Source organism: Saccoglossus kowalevskii, chromosome 2 (assembly GCF_978046115.1).
Source record: "Saccoglossus kowalevskii chromosome 2, keSacKowa6.1, whole genome shotgun sequence".
Taxonomy (NCBI): domain Eukaryota; kingdom Metazoa; phylum Hemichordata; class Enteropneusta; family Harrimaniidae; genus Saccoglossus; species Saccoglossus kowalevskii.
Window position 1 is genome coordinate 40,763,909 of NC_140642.1, and position 24,387 is coordinate 40,788,295.

General features: G+C 35.5%; 2 protein-coding genes across 3 annotated transcripts in view; one reads left to right on the top strand and one right to left on the bottom strand.

The window, feature by feature from the left end:
• Nucleotides 1-5,343, top strand: LOC100370623 (uncharacterized). Its single transcript, XM_002739897.4, has 4 exons — nt 1-233; nt 1,278-1,513; nt 3,755-3,893; nt 4,121-5,343. Exons 1-4 carry the CDS (start codon nt 116-118, stop codon nt 4,357-4,359), a joined length of 732 nt encoding a protein of 243 aa, XP_002739943.2. The 5' UTR covers nt 1-115; the 3' UTR covers nt 4,360-5,343.
• Nucleotides 5,315-24,387, bottom strand: part of LOC102807672 (uncharacterized) — a 25,295-nt gene continuing 6,222 nt past the window's right edge. For both annotated transcript variants that reach the window (XM_085495605.1, XM_085495600.1), the window contains 7 exons: nt 17,538-17,707; nt 12,482-16,501; nt 9,354-9,521; nt 8,902-8,953; nt 8,032-8,156; nt 7,166-7,232; nt 5,315-6,946 (listed from right to left, as the gene is read on the bottom strand). In XM_085495605.1, the coding sequence (XP_085351731.1) occupies nt 6,762-6,946; nt 7,166-7,232; nt 8,032-8,156; nt 8,902-8,953; nt 9,354-9,521; nt 12,482-16,501; nt 17,538-17,663 (4,743 nt within the window). In that variant the 5' untranslated portion in view covers nt 17,664-17,707 and the 3' untranslated portion in view covers nt 5,315-6,761. The remainder of the gene's footprint in view (nt 6,947-7,165; nt 7,233-8,031; nt 8,157-8,901; nt 8,954-9,353; nt 9,522-12,481; nt 16,502-17,537; nt 17,708-24,387) is intronic.

Below are 24,387 nucleotides of genomic sequence, written 5' to 3' on the forward strand. Positions count from 1 at the left end.
TACTCATGTAGCTCAGCTAGGTCATTTACCTCATTTCTATCTAACACTCGCTTGACGGAACCTTCATAGGTACAAAGAAACACTTTAAACAGTTACGTGGAATTTAAAGAGCATAATGGAAAGAAACGGCGTGTTAGGATGGAATGTCAATTCCGAGGTTGTTATTGCAGATCGTCCCTTTCCGTGGTTAGAACACATGAAAGCTGAGAGATATTGTTATGCACCACGTAAAGGTATGTACTCATCTGAATTTGCCATTCCGCTAACGCATGCAGTCCAACTATATTCTTGTCTCTGATACATCAACTTATTGGTAACACATTCACTGTGTTTATGTATACATATATATATTAAGTAAATCTGCCATGTGTTCACTTACGTGTGTAGAACTGGATTGAAGATATGGACAAGGGCATATAAACAAAACACATATTCGTATTAAGACAAGGCTATGTTAGAATATAAATAACACTGTCCACTCCTCGATTACAATCAACAGGTTGTTGTGTACACTATTCCGGTGGATACACATTACTACATTTTCAAACGGAGAAAGGCTCTCAATTCCATTTTAACAGTGCACATACTATTTAATTGCTATATCACCTCAAGTAGGCTAATTTAAACGAAACACAGCCTCCGCTGTGTATATGATAACAATTCGTTTGCCAATACAATAGGGCTGTGTTTTAAATTCAGGCAGGCCACCGTGTATGTATAAGTTTAATTATATAGTATACAATGGTGGACGCCTATGTCAATATCAACGTGACTGTACCAGCTGAACAAGATACGGGGATTGCATGGTCGTCATGGTTCACTGGGCGTGCATTGTAACGGGTCCATGGCATTCACCAATTACAACTATGGTTATCAAGTAGAACCTATAAAGTGTTTAACCTCGTAAATAGATTCTGATAGACCCACGTTTCGGGCTCACTCACGATGACAACATCTGACCCGTCATACGCCTAAGCTGGAGAATAATTTCAGTACCAATAGCATGGAACATTTATTAACACCAGTACGTGTATAGAAAACCGTAATTTGTGAATTTCCTCACTTCGCGTATAATATTGTATAAAAAACTAAGTGTTCTGGTTGCAATAAATACAAGTGTTACAAGGATCTAATTAGCGTGTTTAACGAAAGTACACGTAATTAGCAATAGTTACATAAAACGTTGTTTTGCCTATCCTGCTATATTTAGTGCCAAACCAATATTTCATATTGCTTTTATCAAGATATATATTTACATTGACTCATTATTTTGCCAGGTTTACTGCGAAACAACAAATGGGACTACAAAGTAGATAAAGAGTTTATTCGCAGATGGGAAAGCTTCACTACAGAGGGGCACGTACCAGACGATGATGGAATAATTCCTGGTGGACACGGCGTTGTCATTGGTTATGGAGTAGATCTTGGCACCTTCACCAATACAACGTATTTTAAACATTTAGGGTTAACAAAAGACGTAATAGAGAGATTGGAGTTGTATGTTGGACTTCGGGTGAGTACGCGTTAGTTGAATATTGTCAGGAATAAGATATCGAACTTAACCAATCTGATTAAAATATGATCCTAGTTTGGGCTTTATTTATTTTTGTCTATTTTTTTTTAAATATGTTTTTTATTATTTATTTTAATATGCACTTTCTTTTACTTTATTTTATTTGGCTTTATTAATTTTTTGCTGTTATTTTTAGTAAAAAGTTTTGGTAATTGCGAAAGCCCACAAGGTGGCGATAGTTAAAAATAAATAAAACTATATTGTAAAAATAAAATCATCAGATTTTAATCAGATTTCAGATTGGGACACAACCAGGATGATTGTTTGACCACAGTTACAATATTTATACTATGATGCTAGGATGAGTTAAATCCAAGAGATACAGATACCAACACAGAATAAGTACTAGTATTACTAATAAAACATATCCTTGTGGATACAATGTATAAGTTAATTGCGCTGGGGTTTAAGCGCAGTCAGCATTAACGTGGAGAGAACTCGGGGATTGTAACATGTACATGTTTATTATATCCAAGTTCGTGGGTGACGATTATTTACGCTGAAGTGGTCAGGTCATAATGCTTGGGTAATGTTTTTACATAGAACCATAAGGGGAGTGGACGTTGTGTCTGATTCTAACGTACCCACCAAAACAGAAAAGAGAGATATTTCCTACAGAGATACAGTGTATGCATGAAATTTTTTTTTTTTTCAAACGTCAAAGTGAACAGAACCCCAAAAGGAGGCCCTTTAAGCAGATTTAAGTATTCATACAGGGGGTTTGCCACCCCTATGCACATTGCAATATAGCCAGGAGCTTTCTTATTGGCGCAATCTCAATTTCCCTTGAATTTGGACTAATTAATTTGGGTACGCACTGTGGCTAAGTTGTTGTTTGTTTTATATCGCAACATTGTCGTGACTGTGCAAAAGATATTGTAATTTATGCGCACAAATATTATTTGCGGTCACCTCAACTGTTTTGTGGAAGTTGATGGCGTCATTAGAATATTGATAAAAACTTACCCAGGGAAATACACACTGCAAACCAAACTGCGACAAATATTGACACTGGATCACAATAAACGTTGTATTCTCAATTTGGAAATCTATGAGATACCACCACCCCCTGATATGTATACTTGTGTACACTATAAAATATTGAATTTATAGATGGATAATGAGAATTCAGTAAACATTCAGTTACATTGCGGTTATGCTCGTCTAATGGACAATAACTTTGAGTTCTCTGAGTACTCTGAACAGGGAATATGTAGCAAGTATATATTATATTTTTTTTGGTAAAAACAACATATTTTTCAGATACTTTACGTTTTTAGCTTATTCCGGTAGTAATGTTTCACACACATGCAAAGTGTGAATGTAATTACAAACGATTTAAACAACAAGCCATGCATGGCACAGTCCCCGTCAAACCAATATATCTGTTTATCTATGACATGATGTATAATGAATATTTAAAATTTGAAAATATTATCAGTCAAAACAAGTCGGAGATATGGGTCTAGAAGCCCATTCATTAAAACAAAATGGCCGCCAGACAGCCATTTTGAATCCGATCTGAAAAATAAATAATGTGCATCAGGAACCTGTAATGTCTAATATATGTACCAAGTTTGAACGAAATCCATCCATAAATGCCAGAAATGCTTGATATTTGATGATATTTTAGCACAAAAAAGGCCACCATTTGGCCATTTTGAATAGGATCGTCAAACCAATATATCTGTCTATCTATGACATAATGTATAATGAATATTTAAAATTTGAACATAATCAGTGAAAGCAAGTCAGAGATATGGCACGAGAACCACATTCATTAATACAAAATGGCCGCCAGTCGGCCATTTTGAATCTTATCTGAAAAACAAAATTATTTGCATCAAGGTCCCATAATGTCTAATGCATATACCAAGTTTGAACAAAATCCATCTGTAAACAGCCGAGAAATGCTTGATTTTGATGATTTTTAGCACAAAAATGGCCGCTATTCGGCCATCTTGAATCAGATTGTGAAACAAATTGACGTGCATATGTATTATATCATGTATGATGTATGTGTGAAGTTTGATTGTGATTGGTCAAGGCATTTCTAAGATACAGGTCCGGACGCACGCACAGACGCACGCACGCACGGACACACGGAGGTCAAAACATAAGTCCCCGTTTTCGACTGCGTCCGAACGGGGACTAATTAAGTTCCGTCTTTACATTGAACAGGGAGATAAAGCCAAAGAGGTCCTTCAGAGTAACCCACTAACATTATCGAGTGAAGACGCTGCCGAGCTGAGTGAGCGTGTTATGGAGAGAAAAATATCAGAAATAGCCGAGATATACGATGGATATATTGACGATAAAGGTAGGCGGTTTTACTATACCAAACTGCATGTGTCTCCACATGGAGGAGTACATACACACTGTTGACAGCACTAAGCATTAAACATTAGTTCGAAGCCCAGACAGTTGAAATGGTCACTACCTGAATGTGTGACTAGATGTATACGTCACACCATGTCTGTCTCATGATATATTCACGCACAAAATGGATGGAATTTAACAATTGCAGATCTATATTTATCTCTTTAGGTAATCGTAATTTCCAGACATTTGATCAGCTGACACTGGCGCAGAAAACCGTGATTGCATCCATATTCTATCAGTACGGGGCTACCAGGAAAATACCGACATTGTGGAAACAACTCACAAATCAGTGGTGGAAAAATGCCGCGACGAATCTGAGAAATTTTGATGACAAGTTTCCGGAGAGACGGAAAGCAGAAGCTGAATTGCTGACAAGCGATGATGGCGCACTTTCACTACATTAATAACCTCCTTGAATATTTCACATCAGGACTCAACTCATTATTGTAATGCGCTAATATATTACTTTGGTGAATGTGACACAATGTCGTGATATGTTCAGAATATGATACTATCTATCATATTATAACATTCAGATATGAACAATAACTGAAAAAGAAAATGATAGCTAGTATCCTAATTAACATTAATATTCATATTTTAGTAACGATACCCTGTAAATAGGGTGGCTTTAGAACACAATATTCCTACTCAAGGATAAGTATAGACATATAGATGGAAGACACTTACTCAGACACTGCCCACCCACACCTCAAGTAACTATTCCACCTAATTTGAGCATCAAATCTTTGAAATTACCAATGTTTAGGTTTAATCAGATAATTTGAACAGATCATCATACCTTAATTTCAATAACATAATTAATAACTAAACATAATTGTTGAACAACATAGACCCTTGGAACATCATCACATACAAAATTTCTTAGTTTGTTCCTACTTGCTTCATGAGACAAAGACCTACTAACTATTGTTACCATGGCAACAGCAAAGTCAAATCATAGACCCTCTGAGGGTCTTTGGTCAAATACTATTTTTTAATTCTTTTGCAAAATATACTATACAAACTTGATTTCACACTTTTTTTACTTGTATATTCCATGAAAGTTACGATAATTTTACTTGTCATGCACAATTTTTGCAGATTGATATTTTCTTTTAAAAGATCAAATCAAATTCTGTGTCACTACGCCACGCCATATTTTGACTATTGGCTCTTCATGGAAAATTAAAACTTGTTCAATGTTGATCAATGATATTTCTAACAGAATGCACATGTGCTGTGGTAAACAAATACTTGTATATAGTAAGTCAGTGGGATGTAATTAACAAAGGTGGGAGCTCAATGAAATTTGCTCTCATTTCTGCTCGTCTTGAACAAAATAGACATACACAAACATTCAAATAAAGAAATAATTTATTACACAACTGATTTTTTTTGCATTCTTTACACAATCAAGCCAATTGACACTTCATTAAAATACTGTAAAAACTTAATTTTTGTTGTTTCCCAACTGAAACTGTTTGGCAGTTCAATTAATACATAAAGTGGTAATTAATATCACTGCTATCGACTATAAGTAATATTAAAGGCATACATACAAGCCAGCAGTGAATATGCCACCAAACACAATCACATAAATGTTTGGGTTATAATGAGATAGCATACATGCCGTAACAGAGGTGTCTAATTTTCTTGTAGCTGTCTTCATATATTGTAGTTTTTAAGAAGGTTGTAATAAATGTTTGAAAGTCCCAGATTGCAAATGATATCGCACCAAACTAAACAGTGACTATTCCATCATTTAGTTTGTTCATGATAAACTAGCAAAGTTTTGAAAGCAACAAAGGAATTTTAACTGGTCTTAATACAGAAGGATTTGGCTCAATTATTTGCATTAAACATATAATGTCAACCAAAAATGACTTGCACTTATGTTTCTTGATTAAAATACCAGAAAGCTTTGTCAAAAGAGGAGTGTCAAAACATGCACACCAAGTAATTGAAATTGTTGAAAAGTGGAGATTAATAGCTCCATGAAACTCTGATGATGACATCACAATAGTCAGCCTAAGTTGACTCTACAGCAATAACAACTCCTAATAATGTTTTAAACAATACGTGTCACATTTGTAACAAAACAGACTTGACTGTTGATTGTTTAGTTGTTAAAACAACCAACAACACAACTACACCTGAAAAGAAGCTAAAGATGAATACAGGTCTAAAAACACATTTTAAATCAATTTGACAAGATACACTTATTCTCTAGGTGTAAAAACAAAATATAACATTTCATTATGTTTAATTTTTTGATTACAATAAGATACTGCATGAAGGTGGATTTTACCCTTTACACTGTGCTGCTTAATGCAGAAAACCCCAAATAAATCACTGTGTTAGATACAGACAACAAAAACTGAGGCAAACAGTTCTTAAACCACACACTCAGTGATATGTTATATTCATGTGTCTGTAAAAACTACACATCAATGAAATACAATTGATCAATTTCAATATTAAAACATAGTCTGGTATCATTTGTATATGTACCGTACCTAATTTAGTTCTATTAGAAGCACATGTCAACCAACAATTACATTGGCTGTTTACTAAATCATTGAAATATTACTTATTTATTAATATTAATTTACATACACATATGCACTACTAATAGAGCAAATATGGTATATACTACAACATTATTAGCTTTGGGAGGTACAGATAAAAATATATGAATGTAGAGACTGATAAAAGCAAGATTGGGGTTGTTTGCTGGTGATTAAGTAAGGTAGTCTTACTGCAAGGAATTTTTTTTCATCTAATTATTTGCACCTTGAAAATTTTAACTTTTATGTTGGCTTGACATTTCAACATTCTGGTCATCTGATATAGTTGTGCTTGAAACAGTTGCCTCTGAATGATCATAGTAATTTTCCAAAAGGACATCAGTATTGTGTTTATCTGTAGACTCTGATTTACCCAAGACTGGACATTCTTTTGCTCCTGTATCAGATGTTGACTGTCCACCTGTAATAGATAGTATAAGTAAGCAACATGACGTCTGTGTGGTGTGGCCATTAAATTATGACTGGAAATTGATCATACAAATATATAGAACACATGGAAACAGTTTCTGATTCACTTGGTGTGAAAACAATCACTTCCATCTAATATTTCTACGATACCACAATAAATTGTGTTTGTATTTGACACAGGACAGTATTTACCCGTAATTGTTGTGCTTACCTGTTAGCCTCTCTGCTTCTTCCCTGCATGTTTTCAACTCCTTTTGACAAGCTGCTACCAAGTATGTCTATTGTTTTAAGTAAAGTACATGATAAGAACAGAGAAACTATATATAGAAACAAACAAAATGCTATACTAGTATATAGAAACAAACAAAATGCTATACTAGTATATAGAAACAAACAAAATGCTATACTAGTATATAGAAACAAACAAAATGCTATACTAGTATATAGAAACAAACAAAATGCTATACTAGTATATAGAAACAAACAAAATGCTATACTAGTATATAGAAACAAATAAAATGCTATACTAGTATATAGAAACAAACAAAATGCTATACTAGTATATAGAAACAAACAAAATGCTATACTAGTATATAGAAACAAACAAAATGCTATACTAGTATATAGAAACAAACAAAATACTATACTAGTATATAGAAACAAACAAAATACTATACTAGTATATAGAAACAAACAAAATGCTATACTAGTATATAGAAACAAACAAAATGCTATACTAGTATATAGAAACAAACAAAATGCTATATATAGAAACAAACAAAATGCTATCATAGTTGTCCGTGTAAGCACCCATGCCCGGGCAAACATTGCCCTGGTGATTCCAGTTGCAACGAGGCAAATTCATTCCTCTAAAAAAGATGATGTGGTCAACATGTATGGTTACCAACCATAATTATAAATAATCAAGTCATGTGTGAGAAATGCTGCAACCATTGCATCTTGAAACAAATGATTCTCATATTTATGCTATCATGTATTGTCTTCAGGTCATTTCAGATCAAATCAGATATAACCTAAATTGTCTCCAAACTAATTATGAAGTATATGTATTATTACCGTGTACTTCTGAATATGTCTTTCAGTCTTGAAATGAGCTTCAGCAGCGGCTACATCGTCAGAAAACTGTTCACATAGAGAACAGTAAAGGGTGTCATACAGGTCAGACATCACATCTTTCTTAGCTACAAACAAAACAAATCTAAGATATAACAATGAACTGCAAAGATTAGGGTTATTTATGGTGATTACAATTACAAGTTTGCTTATTGCTTATATTCAGTATACAATAATTCTAGTAGGTGATAAATAACTAGGATATAAAGTACTGTAAAATCTGTATTAGAAACCGCGGCTTCTATTAAAATGGTACAATGCAACAGAGGGAATGCGGCTTCTATTAGAGCATCTACACATATGAGAAATGATGAATTTTTGGTTCTCAATTATTCAAAAAGAATAGATGCGACTTCTATTAGGGATGCGGCTTCTAATACAGATTTTACGGTATACAGTTCAGTTTGCAATTACCCAATGACATTAGCAGGGTTTAGCATAATTATCAAGTTATATTATTAAGATACATTAGCAGAATTATCTTGTTTGTTTAGCATAATTATCAAGTTACTTTAGCAGGATTATCTATTTTTTTTAGCAGAATTACTACAAAAACAAGCATAACACATAAAATGTGTTAAAATGATGCTGTTTTAGCTAACAAATATGATATACTTTTTCTTGAGAGTTTTATTCCATAGACAAATATAGCTACAATGTAACTGTCCCTCAAGGACCAACAAAGCCTCCTAACTCAGAATCTGTTTTTTACAAATCTTAGCTTAAATGATCCACTTAAATTTATATCTGCAGGAGATGGTATGTCACAGATTTACAAAGTGGGATGCAACATTATTCTGTAATAATACAAACCTTTAGAAGTGGATGCATCCTTTGATCCATCAGAATGGGTGGATGACGAAGGCTACAAATGGAGAAATGGTAATTATAATTTGCATATTACAAGGAGTTTCAATGAGCTGGGTTAAAAGTATTGTTTGCACATAGTTTGTTTATTGTATAACATTGCAATTAAAAAGTAAAAGACATCCCTGACAGGATTAACAATCATTTTTAGTTGAAATGTGTTAGCAATTGGTCAAAAACTGTAATAATCTCAGACCTATATATCAGTAGACCAGACATGCATGCATATACAAACAGCACAGACAGGATAACTGGAAAGACCACTGCACACAAGTATCAACAACTGAACAAATGGTGTTTACTCAATTACAATCATTCATTTAACAAAACTGAAGTGCATTATTAAACATCAGTTTTCAACATGTGTAGTCTAACAGCAGAGCACCAATATTACTTACTGTTTTTAATTCTTCGCAGAAAGAGCATTTGTTGCAATTACCACTTAAACACTTTGAAATTTCATGGCGATTCCCTTTTTTTCTTTTTCCTCCTCTATTTCTTCTCTTCTGATCTTCACAAGGTTTTGTTAGTTTAGAAGTATAAGTACTCCTTAGGTCTGATAGTGTCTGTAATAATAATTAAATATTACCCAGTACAACCATGTCTGCGAAACATGTGTACAACACGACAGTCCATTTATCGTCAATAAGTTATCATACTTAAGACATGCATGTATTATTCAGAGAGATTTCTGACTCAAATTTTATCTGGATGATAAAATTGTTTATCTTCAAAAATTACATTGATGTAATAAAATAGTTTAATAAAGATCTTTTCTATATTGTCTGTTCATTTGCCACCAAGATCGTGTATACTTTCAAGATGTATTGTTGTCTCTATTTGCATAAAGCCTTTTACAATATTTTATAATTATTTATGGCATTTGAAAGATATCCAGATATTTTTGTTGAATCGTTTGCAACTGAGTTTTGACCGTCGTAGTGTGACACCAATAAAGAAGATGACTTCATAACAAAATAACATTTTGGCATGATGCATTAAAATTGGTTTGAGATGCTTAACAAACTCTTGTTTCTTGTACAGCTATTTAAATATTAGGAATATTTTACTACTATTAACACTACATTCAAATCAACAGCAAACATAACATACTTCCTAGAATAGTTGTGCATGCATTCAAAGCAGAATAACAGCAATGCATGACAGAATTCATCTTAGTTAAAGAGATATGTAAATGTGTCGAAATGGACATAGTGCGAGTGGTTAGTGCTAGTAGCACTAATCCGAAAAACTACTAGATCTAGTGCTAAAACGGCACTAGATCTAGTGCTAAAATGTACATAGTGCGAGTGGCATTGATATCGCGTTGTCAACGACGTCAAGGCATCCAGTAATTCTCTGAAAATAAATTAATATTTACGTAAAATTGTTGTATCTTTCATTCATTGGAAATGTGCTACAGTGGGAAAATTGAGAATGTCATTGCCCACGTTTGTCATAATAGACCATTGGAACAACGCGATCGGCCGCTAAACTAGCTGAAACAGTAAAAGTGCAGGTCGAACTTCGCAATTTTTACAAATTGTAAATAGATGTACTGTATGAAATGGTATTGTGGGGAAGTTTGTGTTTTCAACTATGGCGAATGGAAACTTTATGTAAATGGTGGAATTCAGCGTTGATTTTTTTTAAATCGCTGTTGTGCCGTTTTATTTCTGGTCGGCGCCACTTAATGAAAATAGATCTTCGAAAATGAAATTATGATGCCATATGTGAACTAAATAAAAAATTGGTATACTCCTAGTCTAAGTCCCGGGTCCCTGTAAAGCTCGGTGGATTTTGTGTGTACTGCGACCTGTGAATGGGCATATACATATTCACGGAATCCTGTTGTTACATTGTATCATGTAGGAACTAACGGAATATGATGTAACCTTGCCGTGATCATATTATATATGTCTGGACACTTTCTCTGCAATAATATTTTTCAGGAGTCCTTAAAATTTTTTGTTGTAGACTCTCGAAATCTTGTTCTTGTTACAGTTGCTAATAATTAAAACATGTGAAGTAACAAGTTCGTCTGTTGAATTTCCGGTTGTGAAATACGTATTTAAACCCTTCACAGCTAAATAAACCCAGTGTATGGTCGCGTTAAAAAAATGGGACCAAGAAATCGTCCAGGGCGATTTTTTGTCAGATATTAAATTTATTTTTTAAAATATTGTGTCGTAATTTATCGGACATTTCAATCGTTCCTGACGTCTAAATCAGTCTATTTAAGTTTTTATTCAAGAGCGTGTTTAATTGTGACTAGCATAAGCTCCGTTTTCTATTGTCTTTGGTTTGGACAAAGAGCTGTTATCACTGTAAACAATGTTAAAGTATTTTTCTTATGCTAAGTTCATCTTTGAAAACAACTATTTTTTATTTTAAAAAAATCATGCCATTTTCCCATCAAAATCCAAGCCAAAAGAGCGTACTAAAACATCGGCAAATCTTTTCCGCGTTGCGTTCAATACATTAACATATTTAAATGAGCTATGGTGATTTGAACGCGTTGGCATCATCCAGCATTTTGATTGGTTAATTAGCGATTTGACCTATTAGCTCAACTCATGCAAGAGAAACATGGCGGATACCCTACCGCATCAAGCGTTTATATGCGATCGGAATCATTTGCTTACGATGAAACTAAGTTGAATTTTATTTGAATTTCATAACAATCAACGAATTTATATTTTGTGCGTTATTATAATCACTACTGAGTAATACTCAACGTTTGTGAAACGTAGCATGTCCGGATTGAGCATCTGTGATGCTTGCTGCTACGCAATGCAATTGTGTTCGTTTTTATTAAAAACGTCGTTTAAAATATACTTTTGTTACCAATAAAATAAAGACAAATGTATTTGAAAAATTACACTGGGCGACACTGTAATGACATTTCAGGTGGTCTACTTTTTAATTCAGCAAGAATTATTAATTATTGTTAATTCTGCATTAGTTTCTTTCGTCTGACGGCATAGAAAGTCTGTGTAGTTGGATACAATGAAAATGTCTCCCCAAAATATTTGATAATTATTTTTTGAAATTTTGAACCCCAAATAAGCGCCCATCAGCCGTGAAATCCCCAGGGCGATTTTTTGGATGGACGAATTTACGGCAGAATCCGGTATTATATAAAGAAAGTATTATTATGGACCTCTCGCATATATTGCCAATGTTTTATACTGTTTGTAGTTTGCATATGAAAGTGGTTGTTGATGTCCCTCCTATTATTCGACGTCGTTGACAATGCGATAACAATGCCACTCACACTGTGCACATTTTAGCACTAGATCTAGTGGCATTTTAGCGCTAGATCTAGTACTTTTTCGGATTAGTGCTACTAGCACTAACCACTCGCACTACACCCATTTCGACACATTTACATACATGTAAGACAGTGATAGCTCACTTGAACAACAAATGCGTTTAGTTAGATACCGTGTGAATATTGTAATTCTTAGTTATAACATGTTGCAGACAATTTTAAAGTGAAGCAGGGAAGTGCGGTGTAACTAACCTGGCATATTTTCAGGTATTCTGCCTGTTTCTTCTCCAAGGCAGTTCTTATTTCAGCCAACTGTAGTTGAACTTCTTCTTTCTGTTGACTAATCTTCAGACTTGTTAATGCATTACTTGTGTACATCTGATTATTAAGGTCTCGCAGAATATAATTCAAAAGTTGACTTTGCTGGAGAAGTTCCTTTTGTTTCTGAAGAATATCTTGTAGTTGCAGTTCAAGCTGTCTTTGAGAGCCTCCCATTACAAGTTTGTTGAAGGATTGAGGTTCACCCATAGACTTGTTGAAGGATTGAGGTTCACCCATAGACTTGTTGAAGGATTGAGGTTCACCCATAGACTTGTTGAAGGATTGAGGTTCACCCATAGACTTGTTGAAGGATTGATGTTCACCCATAGACTTGTTGAAGGATTGATGTTCACCCATAGACTTGTTGAATGATTCAGGTTCACCCATAGACTTGTTGAAGGATTGAGGTTCACCCATAGACTTGTTGAAGGATTGAGGTTCACCCATAGACTTGTTGAAGGATTGAGGTTCACCCATAGACTTGTTGAAGGATTGAGGTTCACCCATAGACTTGTTGAAGGATTGAGGTTCACCCATAGACTTGTTGAAGGATTGAGGTTCACCCATAGACTTGTTGAAGGATTGAGGTTCACCCATAGACTTGTTGAAGGATTGAGGTTCACCCATAGACTTGTTGAAGGATTGAGGTTCACCCATAGACTTGTTGAAGGATTGAGGTTCATCCATAGACTTGTTGAAGGATTGAGGTTTACCCATAGACTTGTTGAAGGATTGAGGTTCACCCATAGACTTGTTGAAGGACTGAGGTTCACCCATAGACTTGTTCGAAGGATAGTCCTGTGGCTGGTTGAAACATTTCCCCATCACAGGTTCCATTCGAGGTTGATTGTAGTTATGAGGTCCTCCCGTCATAGACAAAGTATTACACATAACATGTTGATTGTAAGACTGTCCTGATACCTGTTGTTGCTGCTGCTGCCCTTGTACAATAGAATTTCCCTGCCAATACTGACCACCTGACTGTGGTGTTACTGGTTGTCTGAGATCATAAGATGTGGTATCTAAGCCTTCAGCACTAGGATCACTTAGTTTATCAGTCTTTTTCATAACAAAATCATCATCGACACTAAGATGCGAGGAACCACAACTGTTTGCTTTGGCATAATTTTCTTGGGTTGAAACTTCTAGTAACATCAAGTCTGAATTTTCTTTTTTATACTGCTGTCTAAAATCTTCTGGTTGTTTCTTATCCTTGTGTAAATTTTCACTCCCACTGCTATTTTTTTTAGAGTCTCTGTTTTCATATCTTCTAGATTCATACTGATTCCTACTACTTGTAATAGGTCTTTCTCCACTTCTATCTCTGTATCTTTGCCCTTGTCTATCTGCATCTTCATACTTATCAAGAGGCATACTTCCAGGCTGATCCTCATATCTGTCTCCACCCTTGTATCTCTGTACACCATCTCTGTCTTCTCTATATCTATTTCCACCTCTATTAGTATTTCCTCCACTAGGTTGATCTTTGAATCTCTCACTGTCTTGATATCTGTCCAGTTGCACATCCTGAGGCTGATCAATATATTCATCATTTGGAGACCCAGCACTGTAGCCATCTCGAGTCCCAAGATTGTCTTTGTAAGTGTCTTCATATGTATTTGTTTCAACATTATCATCATATGATGTATACCGATCTTGTGTACGTACAGGCACATACTTGTCTTTACACTTGTACCTACCAGCTTTGTTGTCATACCAATATTCAGATGCCCAATCTCTACCACGGCCTTGTGACAATCTATCTAAAGACTCATGCATACTTTGATAGAGTGAACTCCTATAAGTGTTCTGATCTAGTGAAGATCTATAAGTGGTATGGTCAAGCAAAGCTCTCTCCGTAGTCTGATCATGTGGGAACCTATCTGTGGTACAATCAAGTGGTAATCCATCTGTGGTACGATCAAGTGGTAATCTATCTGTGGTACGATCAAGTGGTAATCTATCTGTGGTACGATCAAGTGGTAATCTATCTGTGGTACGATCAAGTGGTAATCTATCTGTGGTACGATCAAGTGGTAATCTATCTGTGGTACGATCAAGTGGTAATCTATCTATGGCATGATCAAGTGGTAATCTATCTGTGGTACAATCAAGTGGGAACCTATCTGTGGTATGATCAAGTGGTAATCTATCTGTGGAACGATCAATTGAGAACCTTTCTGTGGTACGATCAAGTGGTAATCTATCTGTGGTACGATCAAGTGGTAATCTATCTGTGGTACGATCTGGCGGTAAATTGTCTGTGGTTCGATCAAGTGGTAATCTATCTGTGGTACGATCAAGTGGTAATCTATCTGTGGTACGATTAAGTGGTAATCTATCTGTGGTACGATCTGGTGGTAATCTATCTGTGGTACAATCAAGTGGGAACCTATCTGTGGTATGATCTGGCGGTAAATTGTCTGTGGTTCGATCAAGTGATAATCTATCTGTGGTATGATCAAGTGGTAATCTATTTGTGGTACGATCAAGTGGGAACCTATCTGTGGTATGATCTGGTGGTAAATTATCTGTGGTTCGATCAAGTGGTAATCTATTTGTAGTATGATCAAGTGGTAATCTATCTGTGGTACTATCAAGTGAGGACCAATCTGTGGTACGATCAAGTGGGAACCTATCTGTGGTACGATCAAGTGGTAATCTACCTGTGGTACGATCAAGTGGGAACCTATCTGTGGTATGATCAAGTGGTAATCTATCTGTGGTTCGATCAAGTGAGGACCAATCTGTGGTTCGATCAAGTGAGGACCAATCTGTGGTATGATCAAGTGAGGACCAATCTGTGGTACGATCAAGTGGGAACCTATCTGTGGTACGATCAAGTGGTAATCTATCTTTGGTTCGATCAAGTGGAAATCTATCTGTGGTACGATCAAGTGGTAATCTATTTGTGGTACGATCAAGTGGGAACCTATCTGTGGTACGATCTGGTGGTAAATTATCTGTGGTACGATCAAGTGAGGACCAATCTGTGGTATGATCAAGTGGGAACTTATCTGTGGTATGATCAAGTGGTAATCTATCTGTGGTACGATCTGGTGGTAATCTATCTGTGGTACGATCAAGTGGGAACCTATCTGTGGTACGATCTGGTGGTAAATTATCTGTGGTACAATCAAGTGAGGACCAATCTGTGGTATGATCAAGTGGGAACTTATCTGTGGTATGATCAAGTGGTAATCTATCTGTGGTACGATCTGGTGGTAATCTATCTGTGGTACGATCAAGTGGTAATCTATCTGTGGTACGATCAAGTGGGAACCTATCTGTGGTATGATCTGGTGAGGACCAATCTGTGGTATGATCAAGTGGAAACCTTTCTGTGGTACGATCAAGTGGTAATCTATCTGTGGTACGATCAAGTGGTAATCTATCTGTGGTACGATCAAGTGGGAACCTATCTGTGGTACGATCTGGTGGTAATCTATCTCTATCTCTATCTCTGTCTCTGTCAAGATAGGATTTAGGTGTGGTTTTGTCTCTTGTGATATAAAGAGGTGATCTATCTCTACCTCGGTCAAGAGAAGTTATATTTCTGGTATCATCATGTGGGAACCTATCCCTGCTTCGGTCAAAGTAGAATCTATCTCTGTCACGATCATATGGAGTATTATCTCTGTTCACATCAATAGGTGATCGATCTCTGGAATACTCAAGAGGACGTTTATCTTGACCATGGCCAATCAAAAATCTATCTCTGTCATAATCAGAAGAGGGCAACCTTCTTGCATTGTCGAGATTTCTGGTGTAATCATGTAATGTTCTATCAATGTGAGGTTCATGTGCTGATTTCACTTTATCTCGACCACGATTGAATGACATTGAATATCTCTCAGTCAATAAATCTTTTTCATATTCCTGCGGCAAACAAACTTTCACATCAAGATCATGTGTTGATTCCACAGGAATAGTGTCAGCATGACCAATGGCCTATTACAAGAGAAATGATCAAAAGTTATAATACATGTACAGTCAGATCCTATAACATGTGCTCAGCATTTTGAATTTATGATTAAAAAACTATTACATGCTGATCTAATATTGGATGTGACTCAGATTGGTGAAATATAAATACATTGTTCTGAATTTCAAAAGTGAGCAAAATCTTATAATATACATGGACACTGGTGTACTACATGTATGACCTAGTTATTGAATTTTGTAGGCAATACAATCTAAAGACACCTTGTACAAAATAAATAACATATTCCGTTTTTACACTATTGTCATAATTGAGCAGGTGTGTATAGTACAGAAAAGATACTGTAAAATACTTTATGTGTTGAATGTAAAATATAGGAAAAAAAGGTATATTCGCTGGATTTTATTTTATCTAAATTATCTACTGGACCATAATATAGAGGGGAGGGGAAGGTACTAATCAAAAAAGGCTTAGAAAAAGTGAATGCATTGAATATACATGTACTTGAAATATTAAAAATTATGATTAGCCAGTTAAGATGCACATAGTGACAGCAATCAGGTCTATGCATTATGCTAGGGCACATATGTACCAAGTTTTATTAGAATTAAGTAATTAATATGGATATATTTAAACACAAAACTAACTACATTTGTAGGTTGTCTTAAAGTACTGTAAAAGGACTAAAATTCACTGGGTTTAAATTTGACTGATTTAGCATTTCAGGCATATTCACAGGGTTTTAAATTTACTGTTTTATCATTAGATATTAATGTGTTCTATTTTATATATCCACTGGGTTTTAATTTAGCGCATTTTCCAGTCAGCAAAATAAGCTAAATTAAAACCCAGTGAATAATTAACCTCTGTACACTATGCATGTACAATGTACCATAAATTCATTGAAATAAAATGATTAGTACTTGAGATATTGATAGAAAAGATAAAAACTGACTAATTATTATGCAAAGTAAGTAAGTAATAAACAGATATTTTATGGGAAACTTATTTTTGTCATAAAATTTTGCAGATAATGAAACTTACATCATTTGATGATGGTGTACGGAATTTATGAAAATACAGTCTTCTTTGGTCTGCAACAGATATTTCATCTGTAGATGTACAATGCTGGCGAGTCTTTATCAAATCCATTGATCTTTGGTTATCCATAACGTATTAGATTCAAATGTAACTTGTATTAAGTTTAAGAAGATCTAGAAAAACAACCATAACAGAGGATGAATTGAGCAGCCTCTCGGCTGATACAGCTTCACTGTTAGAAATGCACATTTCAATCATTATTGATATCATTAGAAAATGAACAAATCTGAGAGAGGTCTACCCGAGGTACCTATATGTATACTATCAAAGCAATGGGAAAATATCACTTTTTACCAAAAATATTCTAAAAAATAAGAGATTTGAAGATATCATCTTAAGTTACAAATACACCAAGTATCAAAGCAAAGTCGAATAGGTAAAAAGTTGACACGGACGACGAACAATCACTAATATGATAAGCTCAGTTCAACAAAGTTGACGGTATACCGATACATACTATAAACTCCAGTATGTACATGTAGGCAAAGCACACAAGCATATAGATACACAGACCTACACCAGAAACATACATACAAAAAAACACTGCTTTGAAAAAAATAAAGAGGTTTTCAGTGAAATAAATAGGATATAAAAATATGATTTGTTGATATGATTTGTGTAAATACAATAAAAAACAAACTTCTGCTACATTATGAGTAGATTGATCAATTATTACTTAGCTTTTTTTTCATTGGGATCCATTTGGATCAATATTATATATTTGTCTAAATAAGGTCAAACTGGGTTAGGCATGATATGTAAAATAATTGCACTGCTCGCTTGTCAGGTTTCACATAGCAATATGAGGCCAGGCAATACAAAATACATGATACATGGACCTCCACAAAAAAAAAAAAGTAGAATAATAATTTGCATTTGTACAAGATTTGAACCTTTTTGAACAAGAAAGACTTAATGCACTCTGAAATGTCACCTTGCAAATGCATGGACCACCATAAAATGTAAGTACAATATGTATTTCATTATAATTTGCCCGTGTACAAACAATGAACAAAACTGCATATTCAAATACCAGCGAAAACATCATTTTCATCTCCATTCCCTCTCCATCTCACAAAATTACACGAAACAAAATAATGTACATTTCTAGTAATACTAATGCAAATGAATAAGTTTAGGGAAGAATTGTTTACTCTTAATGTAATGGCTGTTTTTATTATTTGCCCTTTGTTCATTCATACTCAATTCGAAGGGGAAGTCAGATTAACAGCATGATACTCAGTCCCAGATGCAAGAGCTCCACAAAAGCAAAAAAATGCACTTTTTTATAAATTTTCACTTTTTTTAGTATTTTAGTATTCGTTGACCACCAGTTTGATTTCCCAGCAAGGAATTATGGGTAAAATACAACATTACAAAAAATTAAGAAAACAATTTCATCCATAACTTGAGAAATATTGAAAGGAATTAGTTCACATTACCGGTAGTTTTCAGTGTGAATTAGAATGATGCAAAATACAAAACAAGAAAAGATATTGCCAATAAGAAAAAATATATAAAAATGTTTATTTTGGTCATTGAAATGTATGTATGTACCGTATGTATCCGGATAAGCGCCCATGCCTGGGCAAACGCCCACTCCCCCATTTTGATACAATGAAGAATTTGAGGTCATATCTGGGCATACGCCCAGGGAGTCTTTTTTGGTAGTATCGTGTTCTGCCTCGAGGGCAGATGTTCGCCGCTGCTTTATTTTTCAAGTTTTTTCATCAGAATCATAACAGTCAGCTAGTCTACAAAAATGTACATTAAAGCACTCGTTCAGCTTTAGCATCATCGGAAATGAAACTGATGTTGCAATATTATAGCAACCCGTAACTGGGAGAGTGGTTGAAAGCATGTTGTTTTGGCTTAATAAAATATTTGCTAGAAGCTTGCGAATCCATAACTGGGGCCGAAAACTGCCAACTTTTTCATCACAGCTATTGCATTTCTGTCATGGAAATTCTTCTGTCATTGGAGAATTCTTCCTATTTCAAGCCCACCGCGATATACATAGCGAGACATTCCAACCGCAGGAACCTGCTGAATGGTAACTTTCACCATGATTGATGAGCGCCTAGTCTGATAAGAAAGCAATGTTGACTTGACCTATATGATGAAACACTAGTGATGTCATTCGGTAGCCAATCGGTAAAGCGGATGCTTAAAGGTCAAAGATGACTTTATTTCTTAATTATTTCATTATTGTGTAATTGCTACAATATTATTTTGTCATTGTTTCATTATGTTACAATTGTTATTTAGACATTATCTTAACATTCAATTGTCATAAGATTCAGTTATTTTCACATCCAAATGTCTTGACATTCAGTTTGATTGACATGCGATTACCTCAAAGTTCGGTTTGCTTGACTTGCGATTACCTCAACATTCTATTACCTGACCTACATTAGCTGACCTCGCTATACATGTAGTATTCAATCCATAGTCCCGGGCCACCTCCGATAAAGCATTGCTCGAGATGGAAATGCGGCCTTTGTAAAAGTTAGCAAAATATCTAAATAATGGTCGTTTCATCAACATCCAGGGAAATGACTGAGATTGTCAGAGCCTGTCGTGGCGAAATATCAAATACCGCAAATTTGGTTAGAGAATATGACTTCTCCAAATGCAATGACTGAAGTGAGGAAGAATTACATTGTGTATTACACAGTTGATCGTGACACGGCTGACGCGGTCAATAACCAGCCTTTCAGCAGACTTGGTAGTGCCATCACGGTTCTTTTTTTTAGTAAAAGTTGAACCATGTATCATTCTGATTCTCATTCCCCAGCCTCTCTTATCTAAGGTACTTATTGACAGACATATTCCTGTTATGGGAGTGACTTTTTACGTTCACTCCATTATTGTCAAGATGCTGATATATTTGTACGGCTGATTTGTAGTGCGCCATTCATTTCATGGCACTATGAAATCGGATGTCTTTGTTGGTAACAACTGCATTGGCAATGAATTTGTGGGTTTCATTGCCAATAACAATCACATCAGTGTCACGAGAGTTTTTCGCCAGCCATGCCTCGCAACTGCAGTAATCATAATTATGCTGTCTTCGAGGTTTTTGTAAATGTTGACTTCTTCTCGCAAAGCAGTTTCACAGTTTTTGGTTTTGATTCGATCGCTGTGAATGTCTCCTCCTCCCTATATATTACTGGCCAAAGTAGCCTATTCCGACGGTTGACAAAACCCAATTCTGTAGTTGACTAGAAATTTGCTATTTAGTAGATGAGAAGCTGAATTCCATTGAAATGCATGCCCCCGGTTGCAACAGGTTTTCATAATGAGTTGGACTAAATAAACTGGGTTGCAGTGTAACTGTGAAATTTTGCTTGCTGCACAAGATTCTCGATAGATGAAACTGTGGTTATAAACATTTGCTGCTCAGTATCACCACACAATGTATTTACGTAATTTCCAGAAATATCAGTATGTGTGGGCGGGATTCATTCGTTTTATCGATCTTTATATACAACCTTTGATGGTTTATAGAATAATTTATGTTTGTGTTTACTCATATCACATTTATTGACAGTATACTTCTTAGAATCATCATTTCAAAACCATGTGTTTTCTCTGCATTTCATTTTATGCATGTAATCCTATGGGAAACTACTAGTAAGCACACCGAGCATTAATTTGGCCAATATTTGTTCGAACATCGGAGTAAACACCGTATTTCTATTGGGCCAATGAGAATGCCTCTGCCCTAAAAAATGTTACCTGACGAGATCTATGGCAATGTTGTACGTTTTTGTTCACATCTGTAATTCAAATGGGACGGCACGAAATTTTACATCGGGGCGAGATCTGTTCACAACCTCTAGGGGGCCCGGGGGCATGCACAAATTTGAAATCTAGACCCTTTAAAATGCTATTTCCTGCATTTTGAGGGGGAAATTTTGCTGACACAAAGGGTTTTCGCTTGATTTTGGAGGGGCGATGCCCCCAACATTTTCTTCGTGGGGCGACCGCTGCCACTGCCACTGTGTATGTATGCTATTGAAGAATAAATTGAGATTGAGTTGTAATTTTCACAACGTGTTCATTTCAGTTTCACTGCGAAGAAGATAGACCCTCCCCACACATATGCGGGTTATAGATTGGAGTAAATTCATATCGTTTTCTAACGAAACTAAACTAAACAATCCTTTTCAGGGCCACCATACCTTCTCAAAAGAGTGATACCGTACCAAAAATTACATAATTTTATTATATTCACACAGAAGTAATAAACTGTCACACATACTCGCCACGACTGACAAATTATACTTTGTGTGGAGTATAAACAAGGAAAAATTACTGCATGTTTTTTTCCTGTGTCCCTAAATATTTTGAATGAAATAAAAAAACACTGATGCACGCATGTCAATGTTACTGTAGAAGTCTGAGATGTTACGACTTAGGGTCACTTAGGGTTAGTACATATATAGTACTTAAGAGTCAACTCGGGCTCGAAAAGACTAATTGATATACAGTAAAATACTTTATTTTAGGCTGGAATTAATTTTAGCTTTTACTTCCGGGTAAAATGTACGAAGAGCGAGGGGGCGTGATCGGCTGGTATCTAGTGTTAGTATGAGAAATAGACAAGGGATAAAGGCTCCATCCAGCTCACATTTTTACACTGCAAAAACAGACAAAAAAATAAAATCTATAAAAAAATACCAGCTTGAAGAATATTAGTTGCTCTTTCAAATTTCGCAAGTTCATGACATGGTAACCAGTCTTGTGATTGGTTCTTGGCACACTCTGGTCATCATCTAACGATCAAGTCAGATCATCTCTCGCGAATTTCGCTAGGAGCGCGTTGTGTCAACGACAAGTTTTGCGGCATTTGATATTTCGTCACGACAGGCTCTGACGACCTCAGTCAGTTCCCTGGATGTTGATGGAAAGGTCATCATTTAGAAATTCTTGCTAACTTTTACAAAGGCTGCATTGCCATCATGAGCAATGCTTTATCGGAGGCGGCCTGGGATTATGGATTGAATACTCCATGTATAGCGGGGTCAGCTAATGTAGGTCAGATAATCAAATGTTGATGTAATCGCAAGTCAAGCAAACCGAATGTTGAGGTAATCACAAGTCAAGCGAACCGAATGTCAAGACATTTGGACGTGAAAATAACCGAATCTTATGACAATTGAATGTCAAGATAATGTTTAAATAACGACACAATTGTAACATAATGAAACAATGACAAAACAAGACATTGTCAATGACACGTGCCCGTTCCGTTCATATTTGAGTGACATATACATTCAAAGCAGATCATGACCGAAATGCACCTGCATATGTAACAACACATTGTACTAAATCTGAACAAAATCCATCCATGCATGACTGAGATCCGGTTCCGGAATTGTGAAAATACGTGATTTTGATGCATTTTCGGCCTTAAAAAGGCCATCAGCTATTGTTAATCGGATCATGACAAAAATGCATGTGCATATGTCCCATATAATGTGTGATGTATGAGTAAAGTTTAAACTTAATCGGTCCATGCATGTTCGAGATACAGGTGATCACGGACACACGGACGCACACAGGGCAAAACATAAGTCCCTGTTTTCGGACTACGTCTGAACGGGGACTAATAATATTGTAGCAATTACACGATAATGAAATAATTAAGAAATAAAGTTAAAATAATGAAACAATAGCAATACGATGCTGCAGTAATAACACAATAATGGAATAAGTGCAAAATAATGTTTAACTAAAGACCAAATAACCGAATAATGACCAAATAATAACCAAACAAGTTTCCAAATAAAAACCAAACAACTAAACAATGTTCAAATAGACACCAAGCTAATTTTGGCAGTATCCCACCCCATAGTTTAACCCCTGACATTTTAATTCATTTTGAGTTCATGCGTATTTGGCTCGTTTGTCGGCGGGAAAATCATAATTCAAATGATCCTTCACTGTTAATTTTTATTATTTCTGGTTTATTTGTCACATTCTGGGTAATAAATTATTTCTTGTTACACTTCTAATGCTGCATATTGTTCATTTCTGTTGCATGTCTTCATTTGACATTCTATTCCCTGCCGAAGTTTGATCTGCGTGTTGTAAATTTTCGCGGATTTTTGTTTTATTTTTGCAGGGGAATGTCCGGGCAAACACCCGCCCCCTTTTTTTGGCAATTTTTCAAGTTCAGGACCCTGGGCGCTTACCCAGATAAATACGGCATACTACCATGTTCTAAACTTTCAACCAATTTAAATTCTACTTATAGATGATACTTACAAGTTACATTGTATAAGTTTTACAATGGATGTTATGTCATACTTTACCCATAATCTTTTGCTGGAGAATCAAGATGCTGGACTACATTAAAACTGAGGAAAAGATTATCTGGATAATGAAATGTGACATCAAAACTGTAAATTGCATTCTCCTACATTTGTTGAGCTAATTCATCCGAGGGATAGGGTCATGTTATTAGCCTAGACTTACACTTTCAATAAACATGCAACATGTTTTATTCGTTTCTTAATTCTCTTGACATTAATCATTTTTGTGTTGTTACAAAAAAATGTATTTATGCATAAATCAAATTCGCAAATTAAAATAATATATTTTGTTACGCACACCTGATTGGCTGGAAATGAGTATGCGCACTAGATTTACCCAGAACTCTGTGTGAATCCCCCTTGATTCTGGCTGCTGGCCATTTTCGTTCATGAAATCTTCGGATATCACCAGAAAACGTGGGATTTGTGCAGTTTTGAATAAAACCAAGTTAGCGATTATAAACAATGGT

Coding starts and splice junctions, on each gene's coding strand:
- LOC100370623 (XM_002739897.4), top strand. CDS start 116: ATGGAAAGAAACGGCGTGTTAGGATGGAATGTCAATTCCGAGGTTGTT. Junction 234..1,277: donor TTGTTATGCACCACGTAAAG/GTATGTACTCAT, acceptor TTATTTTGCCAG/GTTTACTGCGAAACAACAAA. Junction 1,514..3,754: donor AGTTGTATGTTGGACTTCGG/GTGAGTACGCGT, acceptor TACATTGAACAG/GGAGATAAAGCCAAAGAGGT.